This window comes from Lagopus leucura, unplaced genomic scaffold, assembly GCF_019238085.1.
Source record: "Lagopus leucura isolate 7727_CA_CO unplaced genomic scaffold, USGS_WTPT01 Super-Scaffold_100157, whole genome shotgun sequence".
In the NCBI taxonomy this organism is placed as follows: domain Eukaryota; kingdom Metazoa; phylum Chordata; class Aves; order Galliformes; family Phasianidae; genus Lagopus; species Lagopus leucura.
This window is the reverse complement of record NW_024962334.1, coordinates 14,487,100-14,502,097: the sequence shown is the minus strand read 5'-3', so window position 1 is coordinate 14,502,097 and position 14,998 is coordinate 14,487,100. Positions and strand designations below refer to the sequence as shown.

Here is a 14,998-nt window from a genome sequence, read left to right as displayed (position 1 = left end):
TGTATTGTCAAGGCAATGCGGCTCTAAGGAGTCCCATAGAATGGTGCTCAATCTCTGTGGATGATCAATTAAAAGCCTGCTTCCATCAAAATTCACTGCATTTTTAGGTAACATAAACTGAGCTAGCAGCAAACACGGGCAGACCAGCAGTTTTAGAAAAGAACTCCGTTCCTTTAACCAAACAAGTAAAAAACTTTAAGCAGAGCACGAACTGCATGAGATATCTGAGTACTGAAAGAACTTAATTAAAGCTCTGATGTAGGTAAATTTAAGAACCTTTAGCACTATGAAAAATATGTTACTTAAATAACTTTGTAATAGTCAGACCATTTTCTTTTTGAACCAAATCCAAGACACGAAAAAAGTCCATAAAGAGTTGTAAGTTCATTAGTTATATCCCAATAGCAAGCAGCCTTAAAAAGCATTTTAAATGCTGAACAATACAAAAACATGCAGCATCCACAGCTATTCAATCGATAATTCACTCACCTTCTTACAGTTTCCAGACATAAGATTTAAAAAAAAAATATTTCCTGCATTATGACCTACAATGGTGTTCAAAGAATAAAACTTTTTCTACCAAATATACAGATTTACTGCAGTGAGCACAAATGAATATTGCCTGCAAAAAGGAAAATACTTCAGATTTCTGCATTATTAATTAATATCAACCAGTCTACTTTTGACTAAAAAGCCACTTTAAAAATAGTAAATAGTGTTTTATCTACCCAGCTAGTTATACTGCATTCATTTGGGTTTTGGATAACTGTGTACAGGAAATCTGGTCTTAATAGAAAAAGGGCATTATGTTGCTACAACAGACTGTGTATGTTTATTCTTTAATTATGAGACTGTAAAGAAACAAAAGGATGTATATTCTCTGTGCATCGATTTGCTTGTCTGACTTCAAAACAAACAACACTGAAAGGATTTTCAAGTGTTTGTTGGTATTTGGGGTTCTTCCTGAGAAGGGATACCTGCTCTGATTGCATGAAAGAAAAAGCAAATCTAAAAACAAGCAGTGATTTAATCTTAAGGGAGCTGATGCTGCATTGATTCTCTATCAGAAACATAGTGATTGTATCAACTTTTTGGATGCAGAATAGTCTCTGTTACACAGAGATATGCTTGAATTTTCAGTCTTTTTTGCTTTGCACAATCAGAAAGTACATGGTTTTCATTTAAAAGAGTCACTCTACCAAATGCATTCATTTTTCCCACACATATTTACAGTTCTATTTTCAAAATACTTTGCCTGAGTTGCTGAGTAAACAGAGTTCACATTTACTGGCAACAAGGACTCACACAAACCGTATCCAATTAGAAATCACAGCTTTAGATGAAGAATATACAGCGACGACATTTCAGACGAGAAACTTTCTTATCTAGCTCACTGCTGAATAGTACGTGAACTTAATTGCCACAAAAAGCAGAAAGCAAGCAATAGAATTGAAAATGTCTTTTACAGATTAAGAAAAAGTGCTTGGAAATCCTCATCGCTCACAGAAAACCTTACAATCACCTAGCAACCTCTGTTACTGCTGCTTTCAATTTTGAACAGGCAGCCTTCACATTCAAAGATGTATCTGAGCCAACTGATGCAACTGTAAGTTTAAAGCAAAACAAAAACATAAACAGAGATTTTTTTTTGTTATTTAAATAAATTGCCCCTACCTTTCTTCTGAGAGTACGATGGCGACTGCACTTGAGAAAAAGTAGGTTTTTCTTCGGTGAAATATTCAGGTTGGTTGTACTGATTCAGGGCCATGTCCATGTCAGAGTACTCGCTTTTAAACACGTTTCCAGGGTAACTACAGGTATAAGGCTGATTCACCGCCCAGGCCTGTTCCATATATATGTTGTTACTGTGCAGGACCTGAGCATCGCAACTGCTGTAACCCTGATTATCTTCGATATATGTGCAATAATCAGTGGACTGCATGTAGCAATTGCTACCAGCAGCTGGGTGCACTTCATATATTTCTTGCATACAGTAGTTCATTTTGTTAGCCTATCTCAGCTCCTACTTTACGTACGCACACACACACACACAGGCATGCATACACATGGGACGGAAAGGAGCACTGAATATACAACACCGACAAAGTCGACAGCAAAACAGCCCTTTTTACTTTGGAGCGGCACCCGATGTGCTAAAATCCTATTTATACTGGGATGGCTTCTGAACTCCCCTGCCAGTCAAACATATTGGGAAGCAGATTTATGACAGTCAAAGGTCTTAATCTGTGACTGTAAGTTAATTCCAAGGGAAGATGGCAGACAGGTAGCAATGAGCACCAGACAAAGAAGCGACGTCCCGACAACCCTCCTGTTCCACTGTTTGTCTGTAATAATCATTTTATAAACCGTTTTCAGCCCTTCACAATATGATTAGAAAATGATTACTAAGGCAAGGACACAGTTATGTCACTGTAGTTGTCAACTTAAGTGTGAAGCATTATAAAGACTGCTTAAGAACTCCCAGAGGGGACACGCTGAAAATCCTAAAATCAATAATCCTGTTTTTCAGCATTAAACCACAGAAAATCCAATAGTGCTGTACTGATGACCCAAACAGAAGTCTAGTTTTACAAAATTTAGCAACTTAATCTGTTATCAGCTTTATTGATTTTGTTTTACAGAATTACATGCATGAATCTCCCCAGCCTTCCACACACGCACAATCCTCCCTATTGCCTGCTAATGCATTTACGGGAAAGCAGCTTTTTTAAACTTCAGTGATTTGGGGAGGTAATTTCTATTGAGTTCAACAGGTGGGAAACTTCAAAATAATGTCAGTTAATCAGCAAAAGGAACCCTGCTTAAACATCATCAATAAGCTAATTGTTGGCTATTTTGCTTTGTTAACATTTACGTTTCAGTAATGAAGAGCTTTTAGAAACCCATCTTTGTGACAACATACAAAGAGAGTAAGGAGAGATATTTGCTTGTTTTAGCTCACATATGAGCTATGAACCTTTTAATGCTACTACAACAAATACTATGTGTTCTTATAATTGCCAAACGTATCCCCAACATCATTGCAATTACTGTATCTTGTTTAAACAGCCTTTCTTTTTTCACCCAGAAGAAACTGCTTCATTTTTAGCTTGAATTAGCTGCTTTTTTTTTTTTTTTTTTTCCCCCACTAGGCAAAATGCTTTTTCTTTACAGCACAGCTGAAACACAGTAAAACTGGTGAAGTCAGAAATAAGATGGCATCTCTTTTTAATGTCTGTACTTATTATTACGAAGCAGAATTACTGATTTGACAATCGGGTCTTGGCTTTGCTATTTCACTCATTTTAAACAATGCACAAGATCGCCAAAACAATCCTGTAGGTTGGCACTTTTCATATGCAACTTTAAGAACACATCTAACAACTTAAATCAACATACACCTTACATGTTCCTCACAAGTTTCTTAAATACGGAAGAATCGGGCATGACACATGCACATTTCTCCTCACCCAACACTCTTAAATGTTTCAGACTATTGTGAAGAGCCCACAGAGAAATGGTCTCCCTTCCAACACAAAAGCAAACTAACTCAGTTAAGAAAGAAGCGTTGCCAGTCAGTATGTAACATGTAGGCTGAACAGAACTCAAGCTTCTGAAGATGAGAGGAGTTACAGTTTATGCTCAGAATACTTCTAACTATAAAAGAAGCATTTCTCATTAACACATCCACAAAGAGTTTTACATTAAATAGGTTGAAACGTACTCTATCAAGATTGGTTCTACTGACGTCCAACTTCTAATGAAGCTGCTTCCAAAATGAACTTACTCTGATAAAACTGATAATTTAAAGTAACTCTTCACTAAAAGCACTAGTAGTTAGCAAAATCCTAGAAGTAAAATGTCAGTGAACCCACATTCTCTGTACTCTTTTTAACTAACTCAACAAACAGCATTGTGAAACTGTGACTAAGCTCACATAGAAAATTTCATTTGAGCTCCAGTTCATGATCTAGATTTTACAAACAGTAAATTTGTCTACAATAAAAAGCATGTATGCATCTGGCAGGACCTGATTTTTCTAGAACGGATGTTCAGCACTTCCTCTAACAACATGCCTGTCTTTCCTAAGAAAATTTGTAATAGCTGTTTATACAGAAACCCTCAAACCATGTCCATTTATGTGATCGGCTGGTAATCCTGTACTACATAGAAATGTGATGCATACAACCTGCCAAGCTTACTTCTCCACGTTTCCCAGAAAGAAAACATTCCACAAGTGAGACTGCACAAAGGTGAGGCTGTGTTTTACAGGACAGCAGAGCAGAACGCTTAAGATATTTTTGCACCATCCAGAAAAACATTTTGAAGGCTGAACTTCAAGTTCTCAGTGGGTATTTCTTCCCTTGTGGATTTGTTCTGCCAGATAAAGCAAAATTTCTTCTCTCTTGTTCTTCCCGTTCATTGATATAGGTTTGTTACTGAAAAACTAAACAGAATTGAGACCATATGCAGACAGAGCCACCCCAGCCAGGATTAAACCTGAGGATATGGTATCATGATGTGACACAGTCTGTGAATTTCTTTTTATTCCAGGATCAATTCCTTAAAACATTTTTTGTTTTCTGTTGCTCTGTCAATAATATTTTGAAGTGTGTCATATGTACTACTTTTCACTGAATGACTGTGATATCAGAAGGAAATTAATTTACAAGATACTGCAAAGAATGAAGAGAAAAAGCAAAGGGGATGGTTGAGTCTTTCCTTAAAGAAAACAAAAAAAAAAAAAAAAAAGAAGAAGAAAAGATAAACATTGCCAGGGAATGAGTTTTCTACCTGTAAAAAGCTAGCACTGAAAAGGTTGATAGCACTGCGGACTGCTGTTCCCTTGGAAACAAATCAGTTCAAAGAACACTGTAAAGATTTAACTTCACTATTAAAACTGAAATATTCCTATAATATTTTCATGTGACTCTTTCAGAGTCCAATCCTGCAGGCCCCTTTCATGCATTACTTTGAATTAAATCATCTGATAAAAGGCAGTCAGACAGGTCGTTATCAAAAGTCTGAAAGTAGAGTAGAAAACAATATTTACAACTGTTCTTCATCTTGTATTCTGACTTGAACATCAGAGCCTTAAAACATGTCAAGTTGAGCTTTCACTGCTTTCAGCAATGTAGTATCAGGTTTAGAATTTTCTTGGTTCACAAGTGTCTGCTTTTGGTAACGTGGAAATCGACTGCTAGTGGAACAAAACCACAGCTGCAAGCAGAGGCCAATGGTAGAACCTTTGACATCGTGGCAGAAGAGGATTCAAAGCATGAATCCTAGGAAGAAGTTGGAGGTGTTGGTTCATTGTATCCAAAGAGAAAAAAATTAATGCTAAACCCAAACCCTGAATGCCCCAAACGTACTGAGATACTCACCTGATGCAAATCAGAAGTTAGTGCAGCGCAGTCGGCGATGTTACTGTGGCTGAGCAGAACTACACAGCCTCGCTGCATACGCCTGAGGGAGGCTTTTGCAGGCAGATTGCCTTACAGTACATCACACTGCTCTCCACAGACTCGTGTTACAGTCGCAGCCTAAAACCTTTAATTATGAACAAATAAATGCCCCAACAAGCTGCACTTCTCTTGTGACTTGACTCAGATATCAAAATATCAAAATGAACTCTTTGTTTTAAGGAAAAATTGTGTTCCTGTAGATGACTCTCACAACGGAATACCCCAAACAGCTGAGACCCTGAACACAGAAAACACACCACTGCTCAACATAACCCACCCCACCTCGTAGCACTGCTACCTGTGGGACTGCGGCACGCTACCCACAGGAGTCACCTTCACCTCACGGCTCCTAAACTGCACTTCCTGCTGTATCGCAGGGCCATCTCAACGCAGGGCTGCTACGCTCCACTTCCAAATATTCTGCATATGTGGAAGGTATTGCACAGCATTCAGATGGTTCAGGGTTCTGCAGGACCCAAGGATAGTACTGAGGCTCTGCTTACACTTTATGCATGCAGATGGAAAAAACTGAACTATTTAGTCGCAAGAGCTTTGCACATTGGAGTATGTTGTTGCAAGGATTAACCGTACCTTTCTAAATTCTGTTATCCATGTTCCTATTACCAGCACCTGGTTTTTAATATGCATCTTTACATGTTACAAAATAAATTGCATTTCCTATTTGTCGTTCTTCGCCTTGCCTGCATTCTCTCAGTTACTTCTAATGAAGGTTATGTGGGAAAAATAAATCAGATTGCTGCTTTTCAAAACAACTCAGGACTCCTAGCATTTAATGTGGAACACATCCCAGTCTGTATCTCTGCATATCAGGAAAAGAATACACTGAAAAAAAACTTTTAAGCAGTGCTAATATGGCTTTTGCTACTCATCAACTGTCAAAGTTCAGCTATCTCCTTGCCCACAAGTCACAGCCATGAGTTAATGCATAGCTTTGCACTACTTTACAATTCATGCACTTTACACTCTGTGACCAGAGAAGACTCAAAATGATGCTTCAAAAATACAGTGTGCAAGCTTATTGTTTGTGGATGCCGGGTATCTGCTTATCACACCAGTTCTGACCCTCACAGATAGCGTTACGAACTAAGAAAGAAAAGCACAAACTTCAGAATCCAAAATGATACCAAGCACTCACAAGAACAGAAAAGGATCTCTATACAATATTTACCTTATTTTGAAAACTCTACTTCTGACTGAATTGAAAAGTATGTAAAACTATGCAATTTTATTGCTGTAAAATTACAATTTGATGGTTCAGAGAGAGTGTCTCAATGGAATCAAAGACACTAAAATTGTCACTTTGTCTACCCTGAATTTGTAATATCAAGGAATGGAGTACAGGGAAAAAGAGCTGAAGCTTTCTGGCATAAAATCATTCCTTTGTTTGGAACAGATACAGCAAGTTTCAAACTAGCTGCCTCTGGTTTAAACCTGATGAAGCGCTTACTTACACAACATACGTCTCTTTTTCTCAACATGTGTCAGTTTGCTCCTCAGAACCTGCTTCTCTCACAAAAGCTGCTATACTTTGCTTATGACACGCCACCAGATTTGTAGGTGACTCACAAAACGCCAGTGTGATATGCCTTTCATTGAAACACTTCAGATTCATTAGTCTGTATGGATAACAAAGAATGTAAGAGTTTGTATTTAAATTTCAGATTCACTACAACTCTCCCTTAAAATATTTGACATCTTGAATTTGACATCACATGAAGAGAACACAGCCTGCTTTTTCATGACCAAGAATCTTCCAGGTTTTGTTCTTGCTTTTTCTTACGCTATGAATAGAGTAGAGTAGGATAGAATGGGGCAGAACAGAATTTCCTTGCACTCTTCATGACATGTGAAAATAGTATGCTGTCTTTCCAGAAAGAATTTGCTCCTCAAGATGTTTGCCAAAAAGCTGTCTAACAAAGTCCTTAAATAATGTTTGACAACTTTTAAGACAGTGTCTGAATAAATATTGCTAAAAGTAATCATAGGCCTGTGACCCAGACAACCCAATTTGTTAAGTCTCCCCGTATCTCATAATTGGAAGACCCTGTTAGCAGACATCACTTAATTACAGAGCTTATCTCACGAGAAAGTAACTGCAAACACTTAAAATGCAAACCTTATCTGAGTCATTCCCTTCCCCAGATCCACATGAAAACTTTAAAGTAAAAAGCTCGGTTTGTTAAAAAATAGAACAGAAAAGCAGCTAATGCAGCTCGACACAACATGATTAGGAGACTCTCGGTTGGGACCGTCTGGGTTTGGCAGCCTCCTGACAGCCCCAAGTAAGACGTTAAAGCGATCAACACCTGACATCTGTTAGCAAGGAGGCATTCTGAGGTGAAGAGCAACTAAATCTAAAGAAATCAGGTACTTAGACCAGTTTAACTTTTTCATGAGGTGATATCCTTCCTGACACTTTAATCTTTCTTCCTGGAGTGACGCAAGACTTAAAACAAAACAACTTATAGTCCCTCCCTTCCTCCAGTATGCAGCATTTATCTCTTAGGCAAAGAAGAACAAAGAACGATTTATCCCAGTTTAAAAAGGAATAAAATTAACGTAAGCACTAAATTTGTGCTAATATCTAAACCGTGATTCTCAAAAGGAATTTCTTTGATGCTGCTCTAACCAACAAAAAAAGCTATCTGAAAGAGGATGGTGAATTTTTCTGATTACCAAATCAAAGAATATTCAGAACATAAAGCTGCATTTATCTGAGTTCTTAATGTGCAGTTACTGAAGCTTTGAGGGATGGTTAATAATGGGAAAGAAGAAAAGGCAAACAGCGCAGTCACAGGTGAGAGATGAACACCCCCAAAGTAATAAACAAGTGCTTTACTTTGTCTACGCTTTTTTAAGGCATTAAGGGAATGCTTTATTCAAAAAGTCCACGTTCAAAAAAGAATTTTTGATCTGCTTATCATGACCACAAAGAGAGAAATGAACTTCTAAAGGGCTAAAGGAATATAAATGATTTAAAATTAGATATTAAATTAGATAAAACCCCAGTAAGTTTTTATCACATTGTCATTAGAGCTCCCACAAAGCTAACAACTTATGTAAAAAGGAATACTACAAATCACAATTATCTGTGATGCAAAACACGGCAAAACAGTAACAAGAAAACTCTCCCCACATAATAATGCTATTACCAATGGCAAATCCCATGAATGTAAACACAGATATAACAGACTTTTTCCTTTTAATACACTGCTTGCTATGCTTTGCATAGTAAAGTCAGTTACCTTTATATTTTTTTTCTTCTTTTTGATATTCCTGGGAACTTGACAAGACTTGAAAGTTTGCTTTCGCATGGCCTGGCTGGAAAATTGTGCTAGTCCAAGTTGGAGCATGCCGACACTGTGAGAGTTGCTGTCCATTCCTCTGGATACCATCACTTTTGGAGAGTCTTTTCCTAAACAAATCACTTTCTGCTATGCCCACTACATTCCACTTCTGATTTCTTTCAGGAGGGTGAATCAGCCTGTGCCATGCCAAGAGGCCACTTTCTGGACGGCTGGCAAATACCGTCGGGCTACAAACAGTTGGCATTGCCAGAATCTTGCTCAGGTGTGGAGTTTTGGAAAGCAAGTGCTTCCCCAGCTCTCCTGCTGCCGCAGTGCTCCCATCCACTTGGCTGCACCGGTACGATGCAGAGCCTCTCAGCCATGCCCGTTCAGCCACCATAGTTCCTCTCCGGTACAATTAAATATAAAACAATCCCATCTGTGTAGCCTAAACAAGCAGGCAGATCTATGTGGACTAACACTAGATGTAACTTTTACAACTCCACAACCATGACATGGGCCCCCGGGCAAGTTACCACCAATTTATTGCCCTGCCCATATGATCATTTGAGGTCTTGTAGGTCGAGGCTGGTCGTGAACAATTTTCAGATACTTAAAACACAAAACATCACGGATTCAGCCTTGTTTGACTTTGCTCTTATCGTAGGCTGACCTGAGGGACACTCTGTTACCTAAGTGTGACATTCTTATGTGGGCATGCTTAGCAGTTCCGCTTTTGCTACCTACTGCCTTTCTCTAGTTGTGGTCACACTGGAGTACCAGACACTAATTTTATCACAGGAGTTCAGACATGTGGGTCCAGTGTCAGTTAGAAAAGAGACTAAGGCAGCATGACTTGACCTAGTTGGTCAAAATACTTAGGTGAATTTATTTATCCCCTCATATAGAAGAAACTGAGATACCACTAATTGATAAATCTGCACACATAAATACAAGCCATCTTCTATTTTAGGGAAGAAAAATTATATGCTATAGGAATTATACATTTAAAGAAATTATTTTATAGCACATGCATCAGAATTCAAATTCAAGATAGCTTTCTAACTTGCATCCTGGTAACAATGTTTACAAATAACTTTGGATTTCAGCTACCAGATCTATCATACCATCACTATTTTTGAAAGATTTGTCCTAAGAGTTAAGTCGAACATTACTAATACAGGGCATATTTAGTTATGGTTAATATTAATTTCTGGTATTCTATATTAATCCTTGCTCACTGTGTTGGCTAGTTTAAGTGTATATTCATACTTTTTTTTCCTACTGGGAGCGTAAGCTCACCTGATATTTTAAGTTTAAGGTCTGCTCCTTCCACCCACTTTATCTCAGTTGGACTTTAACAGCATGAAGTTGTCTGAGACACTATCTGGCATCATAGATCTCAGTGCATCAGACATGTCCAGACAATGACTGAATTTGACCATACCCACTTTCTTCAGACTTGTTTTTCTTAGCAAAATGAAAGACTGACTTTAAATGCAGGCAATATGTTAAGAGTATATCACTCGTAGGAGGATAACTAAATTTAAAATAGAATAGTGAACACAACCCAGAAAATAATAGGCAATTGAAAACAAATTAACATACTTTTTTTTTTTTTTTTTTTTTCCCCATAGTTTTAACATTTTCTGTCTTCTAGACTCCATAATAAGCTCAGACTCAGACAGAGAGATTGGATTATTCTGGTAAAACCCTCCAGGAGCTGCAAGGAATTTCCTTGTAAGATCTGAATCTAACTTGGCCGTTCATTCTTCTTGGCACGGAGAAGAACTGCGCACTGTAACCCAGCCTTCCACAGCCAATGGTAACCTCAGATAAGGGATCCTTCAACACAACTCTACTTTCCTCATTTTCCATCATATTCTAATTATCTCCCTGCAGAATTAATGCTGTACCTTTGCATATCTCAAATCTAGGAGTCAAGCAAGTGCACTATGTATGTAATAGATGTAGACAGTTCTATAATTCACTCGTAAATAGCTATTTCCGTGTTTTGTGAGATTTTCAAGAAGACCACTGACACCACATAACCCCATGCCTTGTTAAAAAAAATAATTAGCTATATCCTCTGTTTCCCGGTTGCTGCTATTATTACTGGAAATGAGATCAATGGTTCGTAACCCAGGCTGTTCAATCTTGTTAAGCAAAACTTCCTACATCTTCTTCTCCACTTTATCATTGTTATTAAAGGCTGTCTTTGCTGTTTTTTAGCCTGTGCTATGAGTCTTTGCCTTACCTCTGATTTTAATTAAAAGACACACACACATCACAACGGTACATCTTTCCTAAGGATTCAAAGAGGACGTCATACGAGTCTTACAGATTTTTAAATACAGCAAGAAACTCTAAAGCCCTCCTTATCTTAAAAAAGAACATCACAACAAGTTTGCCAATTACTGTATTTGCAAGCATCTCTGAGATTTTTCAAATTGACACATTTCAACTATGAGAATAAACAGATTATGTTACAGCTCCCATCATTCAGAATTTGCCCAGGCAGTTTCTCAAAGGCTAACCCATTTCAAGCTGCTTTGTCTATTCTTTCAGCTCCCTCTGAAATTTGTCTCACTATTTTTACTCCTGTTAGCTACAGTTTATTTAATTTTACAAGCCTCTATCGTATTTGTCAAATTCTCCCTGGTCATCAGGAATGTTCTACATTCAAACTTCACTAGATGAAGAGTAAGCAGTAAGGAACTAGCACTGAGGGATCTCATATTTTATCCCTTTTTCCTATACTTCTGTGATGCAGAAGATACGCATGCCTTAGTTTACCATTTAACTTATTATATTGTTAAATTACAATTTCACAAGAGGACTATATTATTTATTCTACTGCTTTTCCTTCCACATATCTCACTTGATTTTGTCTAAAGCTGTGTTTTGTTGTTTTTTTTTGTTTGTTTGTTTGTTGTTTTGCAACAGAGGGCAGTTTAACATCTGACCTTGATTTTGTCAAACCAAAACTCTTTATAAAGGATGATCATGTAATTTGTAAGAGCTCCCTAACTTCATGAGAATCATCTCTCTCCCCGCCCCTAGCCACTGTTAAAATGGCCCTGATCAAGGTAGGAAGCAGGACAGCCTATTGGGACAAATCATGACTGAAACCACAAGCCCTATTTCAGAATGAAAGACAAACAAGAAGGGCCTAGAATTCCTCTTGCCTATGATAGTAAAGGAATCATCAAGTAATTTCAGAGGGAGAAAAGCAGCACATTGTAGGGATAACTGCCATACAAATAGTCAACAGTTCAAAAAAATTTCTCAAGATCCCATCAGTGTTTTTAAAGGTAAGCCTGTTTTAAGAAACAAAATTTTAACAGACGAAGGGCCTGCTGAGCTGAACAAGTACAGACTAGAAGAATTCCTCAGAAATTATTTACTTCAGGCCAAGATAAAGACACCTTATGGATGAATGCAAAGGTTGGCCAGTCCACAGTTAGGCAATGTTGTCTGAATGACAGTACATAGTGCACTATGAAAACAGTGAAACAATTCATTTCTTTCCATCTATTTCTCTGCTATAATCTGCCAAGAGTTATTTTCTATTCAAAAACTGCCTCAGCTTGTAAGCACTTCAACTTGTAGTTCATCAGAATTACAGCAACAGGTGAATATATAAGTTGCATTTGAATTGTCACTACCTTACCTGACTGGAAAACAAAAGATTGACAAAGGTTTACCTATTCTCATATCTGAAGTCTAATGAAAATGAGCAGCAAGTGCAACAGCATGCTTGCTGGTTTTTTAAAACATAGAAGTATACAAGCATCTAAGGACATGGAAGTGAGCTGGTTTCAGGGAGATCAACTAAGGCAAATGTAATCAGGATTAGGACTAAGGGATGCACAATAGGTTGATCAAGCAGCCTAGCTTTGTGTGGAGCCAGTCCAATAGCACTAAATGATATTTTTAACTAATGACTTAACACAAAAACGAAAAAAGCTATAATTAAAGGACACCACCCCTCCAGGCAAAATTAAAATGACATTCTTACTCTGTACAAGCATTTTAAAGCACACAGAGTAACAAAACCTAAAAGCATACAAACTTGCCATACGTTTGTGCTGGGAATGATAAAACTGTCTGTGCCAGACAGGGCGAAGGTTCCACTTCCTCACATTACTGTTGCATCAGTTTAGAGTTTCTTCCCCTTGTTCCCACTCATTCCCTTTCCTTCTCTTTTCTCCTAAATAACACTATAACATCTTATTTGCCCTTACAAACACCTGAACAATTCACAATGGAGTTTCCCAACTTTCAAACCAGGTCCACGCAACTCCTGAGTAAGAGGAAGGATGGGGCCAGATTTTTATTCATAAATCGCAATCCATGCTACCACACAATATGCTCAATAACTACGTGAGAATAAGAGATTTTATATTTATTCTAACATGTAAGAATAAAACCATAAGAGAAAAGTGTACCATGAATGACAAAGGGCTCTAAGCAGAAGGTGAAATTAGTGATGCCCACTGAAACCAGCAGGTGGTTTCACTATTTCAGATATGTTTGCATGTCTACTTGACCAGGGAAACAACGCAAGGATGATTTAATCCCAGACTGTTACGATGTCACTCCCTTTAGCAGTGACATCATTATAAAGTGCTTAAATGCTACAAGATAATATGAAGTATTGATACTACTTAGTAAATACTAAAACATTTTGGAATGCGGTTTTGATTATGAAGTGTATTTCAAATATTTTCCCACAACCTTTTGGACAAATATTAAATCATTGTGCAAGAACAATGTAGAGATACTAACAGAACTGCTGCAACATGCTCTTAGTGTGTAAGGACAGATAGTATTGAGGAACTTGCTCTGTGAAGTGTAATAGCTTTATCCTGGTTCTTGCTGCCAGCTGTCACAATGAGCTCCGCAGTGTGAACCACATTTTAAATAAGAACTGAACTTCTATTAACTATCAAAGTAAAACTAGGCATATACTTGTCTCATCAAGAACCTGGGCTTGAAGTTACGCTTGGATACACAATGGAACTGGAAAACTGGCATCAAGCAACACAGTCATGCAGATGTTAAATGCATGTGGCCCTCTCCTAGCTCTGTAGAATACAGGGAAGGTAGTCTTTCAGGGAACGGGGCGTATCAGAACATGCCAGCAAGTGCCTGAACCACAGGGCTTGTGGTGGTACTACTCTCCAACAGCAGCCACAGGCAGATGGGTACCTGGGGCAGAACCATCCCTCTGTTTGTTTTGAACCAGGATTAATTTGTTATCAGAACAATGATCCAACTCTCCAGAACTCACCACTGATTGTGTGAATATGGGAATGTTGATGATTATTACCTTCTCCATATTATGTTGGGTAATTCTTTTTGGTAATTCTCATAATTGCCTGGAAATCTACTAATTCTCTTACTGCCTGAGAAAGGAAAATATCATTTACAGATTAGGATAAAATAGCATAAAATATTTCTTTTTAAATGTACAATTGCAAAGGAACCACGTGGGAAACCAAATTGCCCTATAACTCACCCCCGCACTTTTGGAAAATCTTGATATGCTCAGTACTGCTTTGGCCACAAACCCTCAAATCCATTCACATGGTCTTTCCTCAGTCCCATGCTGAATCTTCCATCCCTGTCCACTGATGAATGGACACTGTTCACTAACAGCAAGTCCTGGGGATACGTGCACATGACTGAAGCTCTTTGGTGCTTTTTTTTTTTCACTGTGAAGAAATAGTTGAAGTTATTTTGCTTCTAGAATATTTAAAGAACTTTGTATCCTCAAATAGGACCTCCTGTTTAAGGACCATCATATGAGAAATGTTCAGTTAAAAAGAAGGGTACTAAAACTAGCAGTCTTGACAAACATATGTTCTAGAAAGACAAAACTAACAATCATAAAACCAAACTAATAAAAAAAACTAATAAAAAAACTAGTAAAAGTTTGCCCAAATAATGCAAAGAAAGAAAGACAAACAGGGATGTGAGGAGAGAATTCTTTAAAACCTCAAACAAACTCAAGTTTTGTAGAAGCCTAAAATAAATGATTTTCGGACAAGTGATCACATACACAATAAAACCAATCTGAAAGTTTGGCCTTCCTGTTTTGAAACCTGAACTCTTTAAACATTAATCTTAAATTATGTAGAATGCTGTAGCAAATCTGTTTTACATCAGAAATGCATTTAGGGAATATAAAAGGTTGCTGGGTTTTTTTTGTTTGTTTGT

General features: G+C 37.7%; 1 protein-coding gene across 8 annotated transcripts in view; it reads right to left on the bottom strand.

Annotated features, from left to right (window-relative positions):
* The window catches only part of THRB (thyroid hormone receptor beta), a 167,704-nt gene that overhangs the window by 30,233 nt on the left and 122,473 nt on the right, over positions 1-14,998 (bottom strand). Inside the window, exon 1 of one of the 8 annotated variants that reach the window (XM_042888473.1) lies at positions 14,298-14,434. The exons of 6 other annotated variants lie outside the window; for them this stretch is intronic. In XM_042888473.1, the coding sequence (XP_042744407.1) occupies positions 14,298-14,361 (64 nt within the window). In that variant the 5' untranslated portion in view covers positions 14,362-14,434. Of the gene's footprint in view, positions 1-1,674; positions 2,003-14,297; positions 14,435-14,998 lie in introns of those variants that run through there. One more of the 8 variants, XM_042888472.1, reaches the window with a different exon arrangement.